The following is a 24,847-nucleotide window of genomic DNA, read 5'->3' on the forward strand; positions in this document are numbered from 1 at the left end:
GAGACTATGTTATGGAATAATTTAATAAATCATGATATTTCTATAATACAGAATACCACATAATCATTTAAAAGAAGGTACCAAAAGTGGTATTCTAAACTAAAAAATATATTTGATATTAGTTGTGTAGCAAAAATGAATGTTAGATTTTATTTGTAAAAAAATATACATACAAATATATACACACATACTTGTTTAAACTTATGGAAAAATCTGGCAGTATAGGGTCCAAAGTTTGAGAAGTAGAATGGAATAAGTATTATTTTATTATTATTTACATTATATGATCAAAAATATTATGAAATTAGGGAAAATCCATATATTTCAACTCTAAATATATATAACTTAGAGATTATTTAAGTTGTTTAATAGAACAAAGAAAAATAAGGTCTAAACTATTTGTGGCAAAAAGCTTAAAATTTAAAATGTTCTGTATTCACAGAATAGAACAGGCATTTGATCATAACTTATAATTCTAAACTTTGAGATCTGAAATATTAATCTGGAAGAGAAAATAAAATGTGATATCTTCATCCACTGTGAATTTTATGTAATTTCCTTGATAAGGTAGACTATATAGCATCCTTCGAATTACAGTAATGTTAAGAAATTAATGACAATAGGCATTGCTTTAGGCATAGAGCACTTCATTGTTAGTTTCAAAAAGCGATCTGGACAATTCTTAAATCTATTAGAACATAGTTTGATCTGGTTAGATCAGATATAAAAATGTTCAGTTATATTAGTTGATAAGAAAAGGGACATCAATATCAATACATTTTGAAAAAAATCAACTAGTATAGTGTCATATTTTTAGAAAGAGAACAAAACCAAAACTGTAAAATAAAGCAGAGATTATTTTCTTTAACATCTTTGCTTACAGATATGAATTTTTCATATTTTAGTGATTCATCCTTAATATAATGACAAACACTAATAATAAATATATTTTAATAATTTTTGAATTTTTTACTTGCTTTGTTTGGCAGGCCAAAATTGCTTTTTTAAAACAAAAGTTTAGAAAATTGGAAACCAGGCTTCAGTGGAATGGTCAATACCCAGAGATTATAAATGTTCCTTGGGAACTGTTTCTATGTGAATATATTTTGGAGGGAAAGAAAGAAACCACAATTTTCATTACAGTCTATTAAAAATTACCACTAAGTTGAAAGTATTTTAAAATGAACACCAAATCTTCCAGTGTTCCACTTTATATTCATAGAGCATAACAGAACATAAATTAGACTTGGAGACAATATAACTTCATGACAATCGCATTCTCTAAGTCTTGATGCTCTTATGCATCAGATAAATTCTGCAAAGCTGCTAAAATTTTTGTAAAGTGGAGACATAGTAAATATTAAGGCTTATTAAATTATTAAATGTATTAAACATTATTAAAATTAAATGGAAGAAGGAAATGGGAATTTGTTCATCTGCTTTTATAGGTTTGCTTTTTAGGGCCGCACCACCACATATGGAAATTCCCAGACTAGGAACTGCAGCTGCTAGCATATACCACAGCAATGCCAGATCCGAGCCACATCTGCAACCTACACTACAGCTCACGGCAAACCTGGACCTTTAACCCACTCAGTGGGGCCAGCGATCGAACCCACATCCTCATGAATACCCGTCAGGTTTGTTACCACTGAGCCACAATGGGAATTCTGGGAATTTGTTCTTCTGAATGCAGAAAGATTTACTTTTTTCCCAAGTCTTGGGATCATAAAATGAGAGGTAATATATTTTCATTGACGTAAGTATCCTCTTAGACGTTTCACTTCAAAAGGGAGAGAATACAAATGAATAAAACAGAAACACGAAAAAAACTCTTTCTAGTCAACTGCAATCAGGACAATTTGGTTTTTCGGGAAGGATTGTTACTAAGGAAGTGACAGAAACAAGTATACATTCATAAGCTACTACTTGCACAGAGTAACAAATTAGTTTGTAGAAACAGATGTCTGAATGACACTTAAATCCAACCAATAGGGCTACTTGTTCTAGTCGATATGGATATTTAGTAGAAAAGGTAATCCTTACCCAAAACATTCTACTACGTGTCTTAGAAAATTGTTCTGATAGTTGTACACATCTAGGATGACTGAGAGGTAAATAGTGTGCCTATACTGAGACAGTTTATAAATTCTGCAACACAAATCATAGTCCTATAAATCTACGCAAAGATTAACTTGTTTTCCAGAACCCTTGAGTCTAGCAGCCATATAGTTATGTGGAGAAACAAATCACACCCGGATCACAACAATATCAAGATATTTATATTAAACCTACCATATTCTAATTATAGACCTTCTGATATGCCCATCCACCTACAAGTTGGACTGCAGAGACTTAGTTAACTTTCCTTCTATATCTCTAATACTTAGCAGAGTCTCTACCACTGTATTATTCAAAATATTTGTTACTCAATATATTTGTCTAAACATAAGGAGACATTTACATCTCCAAATGAGTTGTATTTGGAAAGAAAGATGTCCAAGAGTTCAGAATTTGTTATTAAATATATATATATATATATATATAGGTTTTAAAAGGATGTTGATATTTTGACGTTACATGTGAAGTGACCAAAGTAAAGGATATCTTAGAAATATAGTTTTCAAAAGCTCTATCAAACTGTGAGACCATACCTCTGACACTGAAGAGTAATGTTATCTCTCTATGTATATTTTTCACAAACATTGGCCTGAATTTATTCTCATGACAGCTGAGAACTTCATCTTTTCCCAGAGTTGCAACTGATGTCAGTCTCCTTAGCATCCCTCGCTATAGTTCACCAAGAACCCTGAGTAGCAGTTATAGTATTTTATTGCCTTCACTTGTTTATATTAATAGACCATCTCAGCATTAACTACTAAAGTTTGCTAGGGGCAGGGGCTCTGCCTTTTTTGTCCAGCACATATGCTATCATATACACTATAAAAAATTATTAGGGCAAAGATTATGTCTCGCTTACCACTGTATCTTTAGTTCCCAAATCTCTGCTTAATACATAATAGGCATGGAATAAATATTTGTTGAATGAATGCTAATTCTCAATAAATGTTTGCTGAATGAATTAATAGCTAAGGCTGTTTCCTGAACCAATGGGATTCAGTTGGTTAGACTATTTTAGAACAGATAGAATTAGATTCTGAGATATTTAAAAATAGAAAAAACATAAATTTCATCCTCCTCCTACAGAGTTCAAGAACTCTAACAAGTTCCTGCGTCAAGTCTAGGAATAAGGTATCCATTATTTTGTTAGAGAACTTTTGTATTGGCGAAAATCTGCCTTCATGTAGCTTTCACTGCTTGGTTATGGTTTGTCTGTTACATCTATACATAATCAATTCAACCACGATTTTATATAGCATTCTTAAAAATATATCTAATTCCTCAGCAAAATTTATCTAAATTCCAAGTTCTTGCTTTTAATCTTAGAGGAAAGATGATTAAGAATGAGGGCTTGGAGTTCCTGTCGTGGCGCAGTGGAAACAAATCAGACTAGGAACCATGAGGTTGCGGGTTCAATCCCTGGCCTCGATCAGTGAGTTAAGGATCCAGTGTTGCCATGAGCTGCGGTGTAGGTCGCAGACAGTGCAGTAGCTCTGGTGTAGCTCGGATTAGACCCCTAGCCTGGAACCTCCATATGCAGTGGGTGCAGCCCTAACAAAAAAAGTGAATGGGGGCTCTGGGCAGAAAGCATGTGGATTTTTGAGTCTTGGATTCAGCATTATTAGTAAGAAGATCTTTAGTTAGATTCTAATAATTGCTGTGCTGTAGTTTTCCCATCTGTAAGATGGGGAGAATGACCATTTCTAGGGTTCATTTCCCCTTCATGCTTGATTGGTCGTTTGACTAAGTATAACCTTCTAGGTTGAACATTTGCCTTTAGAATTTTGGAAAAATTTCCCCCGTGGTTTTCTGGTTCTGCTGAGGAGTAATCACATGGTATTCTAATTCTCTTTCCTTGATTGTGATCTTTCTGTCAACATCCTCTAACTTTAAAAAGTTAGACTTCTCTGTTTATCTACGGGGTTCTGAAGGTATATTCCTTATATTGACAAGATGTTTTCCTTTGATTAATACCACAAGTCTCAGTCTTAGCAGTGACTATAATGGAAGGACTAATGTAGGGTACTAGACACGAGTACTATCCACATAGTTAGTACTCCTGTCTAGTTTATTCACCACTGTAAACCCAACACGTTACACTGTGTAGAGCACATAGCAAGCATTCATTAAACATTTGCAGAATGAAAGAATGAATGATCTCTCCCAAATCCAGAAAATATTTATAATGTACAAAGGATTCAAGGAGTGTGCTGCACTTAAATAACTTCAATTAGAATAAATAATCCTAGAAATAATGTGATTCCAAAAATATCTATTGTTATGTCTTTTCAGTTAAAATTTTACTTTGCACAAGTTTTCTCTCTTGGTCTTGAAACAAGCTGGAAAGGTAGACGTCATTTATACACTTCACAATGAGGACTCTCTGTCTCAAAGATTTGCCTGAAATTGCTCTAGTGAGAAATAGTGGAGCTGAAATCAGAGTTTACGTCTAATGGTCCAGTCCAGGATACTCAACTGGTAGCATGCCTGTGTGTGAATCATTCTCCCGAGGCCTGTACATTCAATTTATGCCCATTCTTCCTCCTTCCCCCGTAGCAGTCATTCCTCATATTTTGATAATATCTCAAGAGCTGTGTTTTGTTGGGGTTTTTTTTTTAGCTTCCCACCTCACTTTGTCTCCTCCTCTTTTGGACCCCAACTTCATGATTTTCTTAGATAAATTTCAATTACCTTCATATAAATATAAAATGTTAGATAGGTCTATTTCATTTTTTAAGTGAAAAAGCTAACATCTCTTTGTGTTGCTTAGCCTAAAGTGTGTCTTATAGTATATAATGGGATAAAAGGGAAGAAAAATATATCCAAGAGAGTATACACAGAGGATTTATCAATTACAGTATTTCCATTTTAGTCAAAACCATTTTATCTCACTTCTTCTCTGAATATTTAATCATAGAACATCATTAGTCATTTTGTCCTCAAGTTTGCATCCATATTTTATTAGAAAATGAAGCCAAAAATCTAAATGACTAAAGAAAAATTCATGCACTACCATCTCCATAAAAATATATTACTGAAATTATTTGAAAATAATATATTTTATAAAGCAGTTTTATTTGAATATTGTCATTTTGGCAACTGATTGTTAAATTGTATGATTATTGATTCATGAAACTATTTTAAACAAAAAAATGAGGTATTTTCCTTGAGCTCTCTCAAAATACAACTTCTTAGTCACAGCTTATTGTAAATTACATTTCAGAACAGCTAAAATCTCAAAGCAATTTTTCAACTCTTTAAAAGTCTGATCATAGTTATATTTTTTCAACATTACAAATAAGTCAAATCAAGCTTAAGAGATTTTAACCAACTTGCCAAGATGCCATAAAACCTCACATAAAATGAAACATAGGAACCATGACTACAGCTTTTAGTTACAACAGGCTTGGTTTTCATATTTCAGCAATATAAAAATCAATAAAGTGTCTCTCATTTATGCTCTTTATGAAAACTAATGAGGAAACAAGCTATTATCTCTGCTTAGATATGAAAAATGATAATTTCCAATTGGGTAAATTTCAAAATAGGTGACTTTGAAGATTTAATTTAGAAACCAGCATAAGACATCAAATTCTTATAAACAGAAGCATCTATGGCTAGTTTTAGAAAGGTCCCTCAAAAGAATGTGAAAGGAGGAAGAAAACAGGGTTGTGAATGGTTTGTATTTGTTATTGATTATCTTCAACTAAATATTAAAAGATGAAAAGTTCACCACAAGTGTAGCTACTTTGAAAAGTGCAGACATACACTCTTATAATTGAGTTCCTAAGAGCTAATTACAACAGCAACATATACCTTTATTTTTTTATACGTATTTATTAACTGGCCAGAATAATGCAGATTCTCTGTAATACTATGATAAAACAATTTATTTATTTTAACAGCATAACACATTTCTCTCTTACTCATGACACTCTCCCATTTCACTTTTTATATGATGAAAAAAAAGAAGTACGCAGCACTCCCAATGAGAATTTCTCTCTTGAAAACTACTGGGAAAAGCTAGTGATGAAACCATTGAGTTATTTTGTTTCAGTTCAAATCTTAGACATATTGAATATGAAAACTTGAAGAAATCATAAATATCTTCTACTGCCCTTCATTTCCTAGATGAAGGAACCGTGGTCAGAGAGGTTAAGGACTCCTGACACATAGAATCATGTCCCCAGACCTCCAGATCCCAGCTCTGTCCAATACACCACACAACTCTTTAATTCTGAGCAGCTTGAAGAGAGTTCTGGAACCACTTATGATGCTAATAATGTAAATACCCTCAAGTAAAAAATATGTTATTTAAAACCATACATCTCTTAAGTTAGGCGGTATGCCCTTTAGTAAGCAGCTTGTCTAATAGGTTGCAAAAGAAATTTGTACTTAAACTGAGAAAGGAGCATACAGGTTGTTATTTCAGAAAACCACTGGATAAGTCTCTTTTTCCTGATGAGAACACAGACTCATTTGCGATTTTATTAAGATGTATGAGAGCCCCGATATGTGATCTACCAAAATATCTTCTACAATTTTATAATATATTCAAAGAAACAAACCATTGTGACACAATTTATATATAAGAAATAATCAAGCAGTATGTTTGTGCCCATGCAGAACATTTAAGTTTCTAAGGGAAAAGAGTAAATAAATTGAAACTGTAATATATAAAAATCACTGAGTGTCGAATATATCTGACAAGTCCAATATTACTTAGCATACTTTCATCTATTTTCTATTTTTGGAGGAAAAATACAGTTGTTCTAACTGCTAGTAATGGCAAAAAAAAATCACTCTAGCTATATGCTAAAAATAACCATCATAATAATTTTAGCAATGGGGCAAGTAGTTATAAAAGTATGTTTCTTTCTCTAGAGGATTGTATTTTACTCTTGAGTCGTATAATATAATTTTAAATGTACAGTTATATAAAACACAATAACATGGTATGAGTACACCCAAGATCTTCATAGTATCTGTCCTAATCAATGTATTTTAACTGTGTTCACCAATTATTCCTATATCCAGGTGTGATACCTGAGGATTTTATTTTTCTACCAGAAAGATTTCAAAGTTTTTTTGAAAGGTATTACAGCTGAAGCAGATCAATTATTGTTCCTGTTAAACTGGAGGCTTGGGGTTGGTTCCCTCTCCCTCTCCCTCTCTCTCTCTTCCTCTCTCCCTCTCTGTTGTGCGCACACACACACACACACACACACACACACACACACACACAGCCAAGACATTCAGATTCACCATATAAATTTTATTTACTTATACATAGCCAAGTAAAATAAAAAAATCATTCGAAGCTGGTTAAATAAAATATACGTAGTTATTTCTAAGTTAAATTTAATACACTTTCAACTTTGATGGATTTTAAGCCATATTTATGATCTTTCTTGATGCAAAACTTTCCCTTTTTTTGAAAAGCAAAAAAAAAAGGAAAAAGCAATATTCGTGTATTTAAAAAGCATCATACATACCATGCTGTGTAACAAGTTTCTAAAATAACTTTGTCTTTAAAATGAGAATCATCCACAAAGTTCATCAGTGGCATTCATTCACTAAATGTAGTAGCAAAATCATTTCTACTCCCCCTCCGCACTCCCGGTAACCGAATCATTACTATTTTCTACTGTGCTTCAAGTAAAAAGCAACTGAGCTAATCTCCATGCTTCACACACAGACTAATTTCATTCTATCTGAAAATGAGTAGCTCTAATCAAAAATAAAATGATAGTAAAATAATGCACATGTGCCCGGGGAAATGCAAACTATTTTACCTAGAATGATTTTTAAAAGAAAGAAAAATGAGGGGGAAGTGGGCAGATCCCAAAGAATAGTTTTAAGTCCTTGAATTTACTCACCAGTTTCCCAGATGCAGGGTCAGTAAAAGAAACATCAGCCTCACCCCTCTTCTTTGACTCCACAGAAGAAAAGGGGAGAAAAGAAGAGCTTTCCAAGAACCCATCTGGATCGCTTTTTTCGCTCAATTCTCCAAGCCAGGACTTTTTCTTGAGGCCACCTCAGCTGCAGCCGGGTAAGTATGTGGGAAAAGCAGTACACCTCCCATCCAGGTAGGATGCGACTCCCAGCGGAACTGAGCAACGGGGCCAATCAGATTCAGAGGATGCTGGCATAAAATATCTGAAAAAAGAGTTGGGCCAATCGACGGCCCAAAGAGGCGGGGCTTCCCTACTAGAAATCGAGCCCAGTAGGGAAAAGGGCTCCGTGTCTCTAAAAGAAAAACAAACCTCTTCTCCCTGGCAGTCTCAGAGAAGCAGCTGAGTGGCCCTGACATATTTCCTTCCCTAGGGAAAGGCGCTTTCCCTCTTCCCCCTAGCTTTCCCTCCTGCCTGATTCTATTTCTAGGGTCTCTTTCCTCTCCCGTGTTTGGATTCTGAATCTGTCTTCCAAGAGGGAACCATGGGGAGTAGGCAGTGCCTAATTGGTTGTCCCCAGGCTCGCGAAGGTTCTGCTAATTTTTGTTAATTATTGTTGATAGTTGGTCGTGGGGACGAGGGTCCTCATTTCTCTTTTCAAACCCAGAGCCTGGCACGATGCCCTGCACAAATACTCTATCAGGAGATGTTGAAATATTCAATTGAATGAATGAATGAGCGGGCTCTGTGCATTCCTAGTAATCACGTTTCCTACCCACTTCCCTTCCACTGCCGTTATAAATGAGAGGATTTGCAGTCTCCTCCTCTCTCTACATATCAGAAGATGAAACTAATGAACAATGCCAGACAATAATTATCTCATTTTACAAAAACATAAACAAAAATCAATTTTAAAAAGGTTATTTTAGCCATAGGAGTTGCAGATCTATTACACGGGTAATCCTTGTTCTTGCCTTTGCATTTGTTGAGCTCCAGTGTTTGGTACCTAACTTCAGAGGCTCTGCTTTTAGTTTGCAGCAGAGCCCAACAGTTGCCATAGCAACCAGAAAGCCTCTGGCAGCTTGAACAACTGTACTGCTGAAGACAGTGGTGGTGGTGGAAGCAGATTTGCTCTGCCCAGCCATCTTCTGCCTTTATGCCTTCCTAAATCCAAAGCCCTGGGATGGGGTCTCTGGCTGTGTCATTAATCAACTTACAACCACCTGGAATTGACCAGATTCTAGGGTGAACTGCAATTTGTTACCAAATTACAGTAGACTATTTGTCTCCCAGCAAATAGTTCAAGGTAGAAGTAACAGCATTTGTGCATGAACTTAAGGTAGCTGTTGCTACCCTACCTTCTGAAATCACTGGGAGCAACTAGATGAAGAACAAGTTACAGATATTTTCTTGCCCAGAATAACAGATGGTGCAGTGCAGGCATTTTCTCCTCTATTTTTGATTCTCCATCTTTTTAGTCTTCTCTGAAAATAGGTATTGGCTTCCTTGTTTTTCTTCTACTACATTAGGAAGCATTATCCTCTTCCACAAAGCATTCTAGTAAAGGTAGCTTATACGAAATAATTTTATAACAAAGTTTCATTGTAATAGATTTTGAGGTGAATAAATTTAGTTAAAAGTTGATGTCAATAACAATTTGGGTACTTTGGGGGGCTCAATTATTAATGTGCTTTGGATAGCCATTTAACTGTTTCATTGAGTGCACTCAATCCACTGCTCTGATTAGCCAGTGAACTAGGAATGAATTCACTAGAAGTATGTGGAGAATAACAAATATGTACCTAGTTGCTCTTTGCATTTTGCTAAGATTAAGTAAGTTTTCTGCATATAATCAATGGTAATATGATCCTATGATCCTGCACAGTTTATATGACTGTAGTTGATAGTTCTCCCATCAAAATTTTTTTAAAAAGGTTTTACTCTTATTCTCATAACATAGCTGAAAGATGCTGAGAACTGTTAGGAGAAATTAATGGAGAGGAAAGGTGAAACATATATTGTTAGGTAGTTACACCGTCTGATTATTGTTGGAAAAGATAAAGGACTGGAATTATTTCCAGATTGGGGAATTTTCTCTCTTTTCTGAAGTATACATTTTTGCCAATTTGGGGCTGAAATATTTCAAACTTATTTAAATCTTTTCTTTCAAGCAATTTTATTTGACTTTTCATTTCTATGTCCCTTCCTTTGATTTTTCTTTTCCTTTTTATAATATATGTCTTCCGGGAAACTGAGCCTATTCTGCTGTCATAGATAATTATAATTCCCTGTAAATTGTGTTAAAAGGATTTGTGCCCTCCGGAACCTGGAGAAGGGATGATGATTTTGTCTATGTCTTGACCCTGACAGTCTGTCTCATTTGATTTATTAAACCAGCTGTGTGTGTGTGTGTGTGTGTGTGTGTGTGTGTGGTGGGAGGGGAGGATGACACGTAGTGTAAGTTCTGAAAAAAGCCAAGAAGGTACACTGTGTTCATCGAACAAACCATAGTGTCTCACCAAGGAACACTTATGGAGAAACAGTTTAGGTGTCTTATACAAATCTAGATTAGAAGGCCAGAAGTTGCTATAGGGAAGAGTCTGGAGAAAGATTTCTGTCTTCCATTATGGCAGTGGTTTTTTAATTCCAGGAAGTTTGACCTCATGAGACATTCGTCAATGTCTGGAGATATTTTTGGATGTCACAACTTGGGGGGTGGAGTGAGCTACTGGCATCTAGTGAGTAGATTCCAGAGTTGCTGCTACACATTTTAAAATGCAAAAGAAAACCATTCACAACAAAGGATTATCTAGTTCGAACTGTCAGTAGTGCCAAAGATGAGAAGCCTTGCATCATGGATGAAGAGGATAGGTAGCCTAATTCCACAGCAGCTGATAGTTTCCTTACATTGTCGTTGAAGTCATCACAGTCCTTCTCCTTCCTTAGACAGAATGAACCACAACCATTATCCACTAATCTTATATCTAGTTATAATAACTATCAACTCATTTCACAGCAAATTGTTTTCAAAACATATACAGGTATCACCTTAGAATAAAATGCTTGGGGTATCTATTAAGAATGCAGACATAGTCTTCTTTCCACACCAAATGAATCGGAATTTTTAGCAAGAACCTCTGGAGGTTCTCATGCATCAAAACATTTGAAAACCATTCTGTTATAATTGTCCCACAAAATGACCAGTGAGACAGTGACCTGCTTATGAGTGTGCAACTCTGGCTGTATCAGAACCAGATTTCTGTATGATTCACTTGTCCATTATATTAATTCAAAATATTTATTAAGAAATTATGATGTCAGACATTGTACCTGGCATTAAGAATACAATGGTGAACAAAATATCCCATTTTGGCTTTGTTTCTTCATATATAGAAAGGTGATAAGAATTTATAAGTTTATTGAGTTGTTTTAGGGTCAAATGGATTAATACATGGGGATTACTTTAAAGAGTACATGGGTAATAGAGATGATGCATAAATGTTTTCATTGTTGTTTGCCTGTTGAGAGTAGGTTTCAAATCTAATTGATTCACTACAGCCCTTAGTTATGGAACCTGGTACAGAGTAGTAATTCCTAGATATTCAGTCTAACAGAGAGAGTAGAGAAGGTTAGGAGATACCAGTGTTCTCACCCAACCCTCAACATTATCCTGAAACCTTGGTTCTCCACAGCAAGAAGGCATTTTGAGTCATGTTCTAGTTTTCCTGATATGCTTTTCTTCTGATGGCCACAGACTCTATACTTCAGTCAAAACCACAATTGTAGGTTCCTAAACTTATCACTCAGTATCATACTTTTGTTTTATTGCTTTTATTTTTTTTTTCTTGGCACATGCTATTCCTTTAGTTTAGGAGACCATTCCCTCTTCTTTATCTGCCTGATCTCTCTTCATTGTTCCTGATTAAGTTGAGGTATCATTGTTTTTCCCTCAAGGAACCTTTATTGACTGTTCACTGCATGCTAGTCTGAGGTATAGTTCTGCCCTATAATAACGGTTAATATTTATTGAATGTTCACTGTATGTCATCAGGCATTATTCTTAATGGTTTTACTTTATAGGTTCATATAATACTCTCTCCACTTAAAACAACCATGTCATATTTGTATCATAGAACATAAAACATTTTAAAAAACTATCTATATTTCTATAAAAATAATTCTCTGTTTTAAAATTTTTATATTAAAGATTTATGGTGCTTATCTGACCTGGTATTATAGTATATACATATTTAATATTATAAATTATCTGTATTTAATATTATGTGTACATTTGATTAGTACCTTCCATTTCCTAGAGTGTTGCTCCATGAAGGAAATTATTTTCTTGGTTTCCTCACCCCTTTTGTCCAAGCAACAGCTAGCAAGTAATAGGTACTTGATAAATATCTGTGGAATGAATAACTATTCAATGTAGAATTGAATGAATAGACACATGGATGACATTAATCTTTTTACGTATTTCTAGAGCCATTAAGGGATCTCTTTCAACAGCATAAGTTTCAAGTACCCAGCTCTAAAAGGACAAAATCCAGTTGCTTGATTTATTCCTTCCCATCAGACCATGGGAAATAATTATTTTTCCTGTTTACAGGTTGCCATGATAAAAAATGAACAAAGTTAGGCACTTTAGTTTATGCAGTAAGATTAGTATCTAAATCAAACAGAAGAGAGGGCTAGCACAAAGAGATTCCACAGAACTGAAGGCACACACTATTTCCTCACCAGTCTGTTCAATCTCCTTAATCCTGTACTGGCCTCTAGAGTACAGCCAAGAGAGGGAGTTAGAACCCAGTCACTGGGGGCAGGAAGCAATGGTTCTCTAGCTTCTAACTCTTACAGCTTATCTGTGTATTGTAATTTCTGAATCTGACATTTTGCCACTGGTTATCTCCATTCTTTCTTGTATATTCCATGTTTTTTTTATCATTTATTTATACATTTTTTCTACTGTACAGCATGGTGACCCAGTTACACTTACATGTATACATTCTTTTTTCTCACATTCCATGTTCCATCATAAGTGACTAGACAGAGTTCCCAGTGCTACACAGTAGGATCCCATTGCTAATCCATCCCAAAGGCAAACTTTCTGCATCTATTTACCCCAAGCTCCCAGTCCCTCCCACTCCCTCCCCTTCCCCCTTGGCAACCACAAGTCTATTCATGTTTTTTAACTCACTTCCTCCCCAACATGCAAATATGCTCATGTGTAACATTAAAATTTATACATATACTACACTAACCTCATTATCCACTCTATCTGTTCCTTACTCCCCTCACGAATAGCCATTCTGCCCCATTTTGTCACCACCTATTCACTTAACAAATTTTGTGATTTGGCTTCTGTACCATGATATTGATGGTTCTAGGTTGCTAAATCCAGTAGAAGTTCCCCATACTCACCTTGTATGATCTCTCATCTGTATCGAATCCAGTTAACCATTCCCTCTTTCTCAAAACACTCCTCGATGTCACAATACGATTCTTCCCTGTTTTTTCTTTCTTTCGTCCTTTATTTTTATTTTTATTTTTTTTGTCTTTTTGCCATTTCTTGGGCAGCTCCCTCGGCATGTGGAGGTTCCAAGGCTAGGGGTCTAATCGGAGCTACAGCTGCCAGACTATGCCAGAGCCACAGCAAGGCAGGATCCGATCAGTGTCTGCAACCTACACCACAGCTCATGGCAACGCCAGATCTTTAACCCACTGAGCAAGGGCAGGGATCAAACCTGCAACCTCATGGTTCCTAGTCGGATTCGTTAACTACTGCGCCATGACGGGAACTCCCCCTGTTTTTTCTCATGGACCTTTGCTAACTCTTTTTAGGCTTCTTTGCATGCTTATTCCACCTGATCTCAACATTTTAGAGTTCCCAAATATGAGATCAACTTCTCTTCTTTTTGCATCATACTTTCACATTGGGTAAACTCATCTATTTCACAAGCTGTAGATACAACTTTTAAAACCAACACATCCCCTCAAATTACAAGTCTAGGAATTTCTACTGGTCTTCAGATACATATATCAAATGAGTACCAACCAGCTATTCAAAACAGAAATGTCTCATTTTTTCCTGGTTACATGTATCATGAACTCTTTAATATTTGTAAATCTTATCTCATCTTTCCCGTATAAATAGATTGCAGTGCAATGGGCTCATGAATAAGATAGCCTGGGTTCAAACTCAAGATCCTCTACTACCAACTGTGTAATAGTAAGAAGTTTACTTATTTTTCAGTGCCTTGATTCCCATATGATTGATGTGAAAATTAAATTCATCAATTTACATACGCCTCTTGGAACAGTGCCTGGCACATATACTAACTGCTCAATCTTACCAATTAGCACTATTGTTATGGTCATTATCTGACTTTTTTCTGGCTCTACTGGCAATTAATCCAAACGGCCATCATTTCTTTTTTTTTTTTTTTTGTCTTTTGTCTTTTGTCTTTTGTTGTTGTTGCTATTTCTTGGGCCGCTCCCGCGGCATATGGAGGTTCCCAGGCTAGGGGTTGAATCGGAGCTGTAGCCACTGGCCTACACCAGAGCCACAGCAACGCGCGATCCGAGCCGCGTCTGCAACCTACACCACAGCTCACGGCAACGCCGGATCATTAACCCACTGAGCAAGGGCAGGGACCGAACCTGCAACCTCATGGTTCCTAGTCGGATTCGTTAACCACTGCGCCACGATGGGAACTCCAATCATTTCTTAATTGGACTATAGCACCTTCCATTTTCAAACTTGCCTACTCATAATTTATTCTTTATATAACTACTACCAGAATGTTTTTTTTTTTTTTTAAAGTGGAAATCTGATATACTCTGCTTACATTCAATGATTTCCTGGTGTACTTAGGACAAAATGCAAAGTTATCATCCTGGCCTTTGAGACCCTCTTCTTCTGGCCCCTACCTCTTTCCTCTACTCCATCTTTGCAACTCTTTCCTTCCCTCAAAGATTTCCAGCCAGAATGACCTTACTTTGTTTTTTTGTTTGTTTGTTTTTTCCATTGCCACAGCTCATTGGTATGTTAGAGTTTGCAAATGATTTCCCTATACCCTGAATGGCTCCACCTCACCCTTCATCTTTCCTCTGGTTACTTCTTTGTCCTCTTTTCAATCTCAGCATGAGTAACACATTCTCAAAGAAGTCCCGGCTCCCAAATTTAAATAAAATCTTCTATTATGCTATCTAATAGCATTCGGTACTTTTCCTTCCTGACCCTTACAGTGTTGCATAATTCACTGATTTATTTAATTCAAGAAATAGTCACTGAGCACCAGGGTTTCAAGCACTCTTCTATATGCTAAAAAGTATCATAATAAACAAAGCAGATGAGTTTCATGCTCTCATGGACCTTACATTCTGTTAAGCTTTTTATAATATGAATTATATATTTTTAATTCTTAGGTATATATTTTTGCAAACATTTGTTTGTGTCTCTTATCTAGATTGTCACTCTTTGATGACAAGAGAGTTTGTCTTTTTATTTTCTTTTCTACACTGTCCCCAGTGTCTGGGATACTGTCCATCACAGCTATTTGTTGAATGAATAAATAAATGAATGAACTACAACATTTCTACATTTACCATTTATATAACTTTGAACATCATACTTCATTTCTGTAAGCTTACATTTATTCAAAGGGTAGTATTTCAATATGAAATGTGTAGTTGACAAATAATATATTAATATTAGTGATAATATTAATATATTATTAACATAATACCATTAGATAATACAAAATGCTGAGCACATGATAGCTCTCATATATGGCAAAGATTTGGAATCTGGTAGGTAAACTCTTGTAAACATAGTGAATTGTATAATTAAATTATACTTGAAGAAGGAAGGAATTTAGAATCAGCTAACATAAATTTAAATTTTTTCTACACTATTTTTGTGAACCTTGGCAAACTATATCTCTCTGATCCTCAGATTTCTCAATTACAAAATAAATATGAAAACTCCCACCAAAATGGGTAAGAAGATCAAATATGATAACCTTAATATAACTCTTCCTAAACTGTTAAACAATGTAGAAATATTAGTTTTTGATGCTATTATTATTACTCTTTGATGGTCAGTACAAAATGAATCATTAAAGAAGATATGACAAAGAATTACAAAATATCAAGAACTAACCATTTTATAGTCTTCATATTTTCTAAACATTGAATATCTTAATTAATTTGGAATCTTAACTTATTAAAGGCCTAAAACAATTCTGTGAGGCAGTTACTCTTATAAGTCCTTTATTTGACAGGTGAGGAAATTGATCTAGTAGATTTAGTAACTTTCCTAGGTCACACAGCAAGTAAGTGGCAGAGTTGGGATTTGAATATAGGGAGTTAGGGTTCAGAACCCATGTTTGAACTGCTACATGATATCGTCTTTAGGATGACAGAGAATCGTGATCTCTGCTTTAAAGAAGATGATTTATATTTCTGCCCAGGACACCTTTTCCCTCCAGGTTAACCAACACTGTTATTTTAGTGACTGCATACCAGGGCATCACTGTCAGGAACACCTTCCATATTTTACTTTAAAGGGCCATCCCATAAAAATGTCAAAGGTGGGAAAGAGTTTTTGAAGAATAACCCTTAACCAGCCATGATTCAAAGGAATATAGTCCTGTTCAGGATATGAGACTCTTATAGGAAGAGGTCTGGCACTCAGAGATATATCAAAGCCTGACATTTAATGAAAACCTTAAAGGTCTTGATAGAGCTTTATTATATCAATTACTCGATCACCTCATATATAGCCTAATATGTTTTATTTTAGAAATGTCTTGCTAGCACAACTGGCATTGAAATAGTAGCCCCAAGAGCATCTTCGAATGGGTCCTATCCTGAACCTAACTCCCTACTCATCTAGTTAATAGCCCACAATATGTCTACTTATGTGGTTTTGACTAGCAACTAAAGAATAATATAGCTTCCTATGGCCATTAAGTTCTGGAGAGAGAGAGGGAACCTACTTCTACTTGCATATTTCCTCCCTCATTTGTCTTACAGTAGTTCTTGGTTCAATAAAGTTTGCAGTAACTACATGGTAGTACCAGAAAACCCTTAATAGTCCTCAAGCCTCCTTTTAGCTCCATGAGGAGGTGCCATGCACACCAAAAGAATTATTCTCATTGACAGAAATCTGGGGAGCCCTTATGAGAATAAATTCAAAGTTTATTGGATCAGCGTAGAAGGATTATAATGCTGGATTGTCAAAATATGTTAAAATGGATACATTCACTCAGCAAAGATCCTACATTCAATATGTTTAATCAAGAGTGTTTCTATCAAGTTCCTGTTGTGGCTCAGCTGTTAACGAATCTGACTGGCATCCATGAGGATGCAGGTTCAATCTCTGGCCTTGCTCAGTGGGTTAAGGATCTGGCATTGCCATGAGCTGTGGTGTAGGTCGCAGACACAGCTCAGATTCTGTGTTGCTGTGGCTGTGGTGTAGGCCAGCAGCTACAGCTCCAATTCAACCCATAGCCTGGGAATATCCACATGCCGAGGATGCGGCCCTAAAAAGCATTAAAAAAAAAAGTGCTTCTAGAAGTTAATGGTTGACTAATCCTTTGTCCAAAAGTAACAAGTTTTATTAAGATGAAACATCCATGATCCCGAAAAGTAGGTATCCAAAGTTTTAAGAAGGAATGAATGTTAGCATGGATTTGTCCTGCTCACTAACTCCAATGTACCCTCCTAAAAGTTGTCCAAGCTTACTCTTCCTAACTGTAATGTATTCACCAAGGAAGTTCCAGTCCCTTTGAAGAGCTCTTGGGTGGCTGTTGTCTGTAAGCCAAAAGTGATAGTGGGAAATTCTGCCACAACACTGCCATGATTCTCAAATTCCATGTGGTTCATGGGATCTTAAGGTTCCTTATGTATTCAATGGGCATAATAAAACCCCAGCATGTCAGGGGCCAAGTGGCAGCCTTTAATTACCAGATTAAGGTGGGCATGAGTACAGAAATGTACACCCAGGGCAACACAGTAAACAGTGTAGTTTGATCTGTAGAGATCCTTGGTGTTAGCTAAATGACCTCTCAGAAGGAATACAGAATGCCAAGATATTTTTTTGTCCTATCTGTGGATTCTGACCAAAGATAACCTCAACAGAATAAGACATCTATATTCCTGTGAACAAGATGATGTTATATGACGATTAGTTATCCTCTTTCTTTAGCTACCCATATCCTTACAGACTGTACTCTTATACAAAGTGATAAATGTTATGCAGCGATTCAATAATATAAATTAAGTATGGTCTGAATTGGCAAATTTCCAACCAGTCAATATTAGCTACTAGTACTTAGTTCCCAGTCGGTACCATTCCCCAAGGGCATCAACTAGCCACTTGGCAGCAGGTGGATTAAATTGGACCCTTCCAAAATACCATTTTCTTTGCAAATCATGTGAGTCGTCAAGACTGGAGGTTGTGAGAAGCTCTCCATCGCTTCACAGCCAGCTTTCTTCCCCAAACACTATTCACAAAATTCTACAGAAGTCTGACTCATTTTGAGCGAAAGAATGATCTGAGAAAAGTCCAAATTGCAAAGCCTCCAAGAATGTTTGTATCTAAATATTTGAGAATAAGTATGGCCCAATGTGTTGATTCACAATGAAAAATGTTTTTGCATTGAATCCTTATGGATGGATCCCACATATACACAATCATCATCAGATATCAACTATTTTTCTGTATTTCTCCACTGTGTATGTGTCCCACTTTTAGCAGTTGGTATTTTATACTATGGTATTTGTCATAACACCATATGGCAAACTCTTCAAGGAGGCAGAGACTCTCTCATTTGTCTTTGCGTGCCTAATAGTACCTAGCTATAGTAGATACTCTGTGATTGTTGAATGAAAAAGAGTGAATTTATGACTTATTTTTCAGCCTGTCTAGCTACATAACTAGCTATAAAAATAAGAACAACATTTCAGTCATGGAAACATAATCAAAAATCGAAGACTTGTCACAAATTTGGGTGTGCAGATGAGATATCGGGGTTAATATGGCTAGAGGTTTCACATCAGAAATTGAGATGGTACGGAATTTGGCTCAAGTTAAGCCCTTCTGAGTTGTGATAAATTGCATTTTTTTTGGTCAAAATGAGACAAGAGTTAATCAAGGAAATAGTGCCATATCTTATGGGTAAAAGAGATAAATATGTTTGTCTGGATATCCAGGTTAGTGACAAAGAACAGGAGTATCGACAATTAACTCTGAAACAAATTATGAGGCACAGAAGTGAAGAATATAAAATCAAAAATGTCACATTTATTTTAAAATATTTTACAAATGGAGTAGATGGAAAGCAGAAAGAATCTACAAATTTATACAACACATATGCATATTATAAATATTTCCCTAATTAAATATTTGATTAATAGTGCTGATGCTAAGTCTTTATAAGATTAATTTCAGTCATATTTTTCCCATCAGAAAAATTATGAACATCTGTCTGTTATTCTCTGAAAACTTGAGTTTATTTTATTATTACAGTGTTTTTCTTGGAAATCAGTAGTTCATTTATTATTGTTTCCTTCATTATTGCTAAAGACATCTATAAATTATTGTCTCAGAACAAATGTTTGAAATGGTTATGAAGGCGTGAAATTAACTGCCATGGTCTTTAGGAAAAAATTATCATCAGTAATTTTTTTCATTGAGAAGTTTAATTTAAAAAACATGTTAGATAATTTAATGCCTTTAAAAACATTAAAAAGTAGCCCAGGACTTATTAATTTTTGAACCATATTTCCAAAAATGTCTATTGAACAGAAAGAACTAATGGAGTCTTTAAATTAGAATTTTCACCACCCTATACAATCTGACTCGGTTCTGTTTCAGTACGTAAAATCCTGAAATTTATATTTTTAAGAAGCTTCTCAGGAGATACTTAAGTAAAGTGTATATAGACATACTAGAAATCACTGATAACCTGTGCAATTGCAAAATGCAGTCAATACATATTTGCTTACTGAATATACAGTGACCAACTTTGCAACTTTGCTAAATTTATCACATTCCTGGGAATCTTAAAATATTTCCAAGAACTTAGAAAGTATTTATAAGCTAACATAATGGTGATTCTTCTCTTGGGGTTTGGTGATGTTTTAAGGAAATGAAGGATGGGATTCATAGGTTTTGAACTCCAATTTACACAAGTAATATACATGCATCTTTTTTTTTTCCCCTGGGAAGAAATTACATCCCATTCTCATTGATTCAATAAGTATTTGACTACCTATGAAGGATTCTTTTTTTTCTCCCCCAAAGGTTAAGAACTATTACCCTAAATTAGTCATAAGGCTTTTGATGTGCATGTATGCTGATCATTCCTCTAGGCTCATAACCAACATCATTTAAATTTTAAGCACAGAGCAATTACCATGAATCTATATACCCTCAGAATAAAAAGGAAGCAGTGTGATCAGGAAACAAGACCAAATAGTATCATTTTTCCACATTATTTTACATGTGGAATAGCCTCAGAGGCTTAATTTTTTTCATATTGGAATTCAAGACAGAAATTGTTGCTTTGAGATAACTTCATCAACCCTCTCTGTATCTCAGATGACTACATTGCAGGAACTTGCAGCTGACAGACACAGTGGAGGGTCATGTCTTTGAAGTCCTTGGAGTCTTTGTTGTTACAGTCTGTTTAGTAGCTATAGTCTATTCGGATTTAAAGTTGGTTAGTCAACCAAACAAGGACAGTATAGATTTAGTTGATCAATGCCACCCTGAAAGAAAATGAAAAGGCATTTTTTGCAAGATAGTGAAAGATATGAGGCTAGAATAGAAAGCTTACTTATACACTGGGTGACAGAATTTCATTTTGGTAGATCTTGGACACAGTTAAAATCTTAACAAATGAGTGTAAAGAACCTTGCTTATGTTGTTACAATTGGTAAAATTTACCCTGTTTAGGAGCATAATTCCAAAGTTTTTGACAAATATATACAGTTGTTTAACCACTATCACTATGAAGATACAGAATAGAATAGTCCCACTATCCCCAAAGTTTCATCATATTCCTTTGTAGTCAGTTCATCTTATACTAGTCTTGAATCACTGTCTTGATGTCTATCTCTATACTTTGCCTTTTCAGAATGTAATATAAATGGAATCATAAAGACTGAAATTTTGTGTTTCTGTATCTTTCGTTTATCATAATAAATTTAAATCTGCTCTTATACATTATCAATATTATATTCCTTTTGTTGAGGAAAATATTTAATTGCATGGATGTACCAAGATTTATTTATTCATTCACTTACTGCTTGATGCATATTTTTCTTGCTTCCAGATTCTGCTGTAAATATTTGTATACAGCCTTTTTATGGACATATGTCTTCATTCTCTTGATTAGATGACTGGGATGGGGGTTACTGGGTTGCATATTACATAATTTTAAATTATATATTATATTATATACACAGGTGCATCTTATATATAAACCGTTAAGCTGTTCTCCAGGGTAACTATACCCTTTACTTTCCTGGAAGCAGTATATGACATTTGCTCAACACTAGGTCATGTCAATACTAGACATTACCATTTTTTAGCCATGCTAATAGGTGTGTACTGAAATCTCACTTGGTCTTTATTTGTATTTCCCCTAATATATAATGATGTTGAACTTCTTGGATGTGCTTTTTTCCAACCATACCTTTTATGGTGAAGATTCTACTCGAAAGTTTTTTTTTTTCCATTTTTAATGGACTTATTATTATTATTGACTTGTGAGAACTTACATGTTTTTATTTTTTTGGTCTTTTTAGGGCCACACCCACAGTATATGGAGGTTCCCAGGTTAGGGGTCAAATTGGAGCGTAGCTACTGGGCTATACCATAGCCACAGCAACGCAGGATCCAAGCCTTGCCTGCGACTTACACCACAGCTCATGGCAACGCCAGATCCTTAACGCACTGAGCAAGGCCTGGAATTGAACCCTAATTCAATGAACCTAGTCAGGTTCATTCAGCACTGGGCCGTGACGGGAACTCTGGTCTTAGAGAGTTCTTTTCCTAATTGAAGCTCAGAAAGATTTTCTCTGATGACTTCTAAAAGTTTTGCAGTTGTAGGTTTTGTGTTTAATTCTCTGATCCAATTTGTGTTGATTTTTGTGTATTTTGCAAAGTATGCATCGAAGCCTCCTTTTTTTTTATGTAGTTATCCAGTTGGTGCACTGCCATTTACTAAAAAGAGTATTCTTTCTCCATTGTATTAATTTTGTCAACTTTTGTTGAAAATGAATGGCTAATATGTATGTAAACCTATTTCTGGACTTCTGTTATTAATTTAAATGATTTCTTATCTTTATTATTTTATCTCTGTTCTTTCTTTTTTACTTTCAATCTATACATACCTTTAAAACTAAATAATTTCCTTATAGGACATATGTAATAATGTCTAGTTTTTTTTATCTAATCTGATATGCTCTTAATTTTATTTGGGTGTTTAGACCATTTCAGTTTAACTTAATCTTATATATAATTAGTTTTAAATCTATCATATTGATACTTATTTTCTTTTTTATTCCATCTGTTCTTTCTTCTTTTTTCATCCTTTGCATTTTTGTGTCAATTGAGTATTTTTGTATCAATTGAGCATGTTTATGATTTTATTTCTTTTCACCACTACTTATACCTCTTTTTGGAGTTTACTTAGTAAATTTTTAGTGTGAAATATTTTAAGACTTATAGAAAAGAATAACAAACAGAAATACGGGACACCATTCTGTGATATTCTCAGATGTAAACATTTTTCCATACCTTTGTTAATTTTTTCCATGTATAAATATTATTATTCTTATTCCTTATATTATTATGTTATTATCATTTATCATTATTATTACTAAACCATTTAAGGGTAAGTTGTGGACATGATATCTCTCAACCCTAAATAATTTTTGTTTGTTTATTAGGAACAATGATCCAAATCAGGAATTTAAGCTTGTTGTAATACTATTATCTAATTTGTAGACATATTTCATGTTTTGACATTTATTCCAATATTGTTGTTTATAGCCAAACTATCTTTGTCTATTTAACCCTTGATATTTTTTAAGAAAGTAGAAAAATTATTTTGTAGAATGTCCCTCTGCAATTTTTGTACATTTCCTCATGATTGAAGTTATATAATTTTGGCAACAACAGAAAAAAAAATATTGTGACCTTCTCCATGAATCATACCAGGAGGCATGTGCCATTTTTTTTTTCACCCATTTCTCCCTTAGGTCCATTCCCAGCCCCTGGCAACAACCAATATTATCCCTGTATCTACGAAATTGTTTTTGTTTTTTGTTTTGTTTTGTTTTTAGATTCCACATAAAAGAGAGATCATAGAGTATTTGTCTTTCATTGACTTATTTACCTAGCATAATACATCTGGTTCCATCCATGTTGTCACAAATGGCAAGATTTTATTCTTTTTTGGTGGATACATAATGTAAGCACACACACACACGTATATACATACACATTTACAATATATATCACGATTTCTTTATCCATTCAACCATCGATGAACATTTAGGTTGTTTTCATATCTTAGCCCTTATAAATAATGCTACCATGAACACAGGAGTGCATATATCTTTTTGAATAAGTGTTTTTGTTTCTTTATATAAGTGGAATTGTTGAATCATATGGTAGTTTTATTTTTAACTTTTTTAAAAAGGAAGCTCCATACTGTTTTTCACAGTGGCTGAACCAATTCCCATTCCCATCAGCAGTGTAAGAAGTTTCCCTTTTCTCACATCCTCACCAACACTTGTTATTTGTTGCTTTTTTAAATAACCATTCTAACAAGTATGAGATGATATCTCACTGGGGTTTTGATTTGAATTTCCTTAAAGATTAATTATGTAGAGTAACTTTTCATGTATCTGTTTGTCATGTCTTCTTAAGAAAAATATCTATTCATATCTTCAGCCCATTTTTTTTTTTTTTGCTATTCAGTTGTATGTGTTCTTTATATACTTGGGATATTAACTTCTTATCAGACAGGTGTTTCACAAATATTTTCTCACATCCAGTGTGTTGCTCTTTCACTTTGTTGATGGCTCCCTTAGTTGTACAGAAGCTTTTTAGTTTGATATAGTTCCACTTGTTTTCTTTTGGTTTCATTGCTTTTGCTTCCAATATCAGATTATAAAAATTATTGCCAAGACATATATCAAGAAGTTTTCTACTCATTCTTTACTCCAGAGTATTTATGATTTCAAGTTTTTAATCCAATTTGAGTGTATGTTACTTTTTCTCAGTATGTTTTTTTCTTAGTAGTTTCCATAGGGCTTACAGTATGAATGTTCACATTTTACATTCAAATGAAGTTTTAGTGATTCACAAAGAGTTTACATTCTCCCATCCATTCTCTGCTATTGTTCTCATAATTTTACTTTTATATGTATTATAAGCTCTATGTTATATTTATTTATTTTTTTGGCCATGCCAGCAGCATGTACCAGGGATTGAACCTGTGCCATAGCAGCAACAACACCAGATCCTTAACCTACTGCACCACAGGAGAACTCCTCCATGTTATATTTATACACTTTTGCTTTAGACAATCAAATAGTTCTGAGTATTAAAAATAAGAAAGTTTTATGTAATTTCTATTTGCATCTATTTAATGTTTGTTATTTCCCCGTTCTTTTTTTCTTTGTCTAGATTCAAGATTTTATCTGGTATCATGTTTTCTATCATCCAAAACAATTTCTTAACATAGTTTGCTAGCAATGAACAGTTTTTTTATTTCATCTTATTTTTTGTAAGATATATTCTT

The 24,847-nt window shown here is 34.7% G+C and overlaps 1 protein-coding gene across 1 annotated transcript in view; it reads right to left on the reverse strand.

Annotated features, from left to right (window-relative positions):
• GABRG1 (gamma-aminobutyric acid type A receptor subunit gamma1) overlaps positions 1 to 8,251 on the reverse strand; it is a 57,521-nt gene extending 49,270 nt beyond the window's left edge. The window contains exon 1 of the mRNA XM_047798775.1: positions 8,001 to 8,251. Within this exon, the coding sequence (XP_047654731.1) occupies positions 8,001 to 8,104 (104 nt within the window). The 5' untranslated portion in view covers positions 8,105 to 8,251. The remainder of the gene's footprint in view (positions 1 to 8,000) is intronic.
• Positions 8,252 to 24,847: the final 16,596 nt, after the last annotated feature.

Source organism: Phacochoerus africanus, chromosome 10, assembly GCF_016906955.1.
Source record: "Phacochoerus africanus isolate WHEZ1 chromosome 10, ROS_Pafr_v1, whole genome shotgun sequence".
Lineage (NCBI taxonomy): Eukaryota > Metazoa > Chordata > Mammalia > Artiodactyla > Suidae > Phacochoerus > Phacochoerus africanus.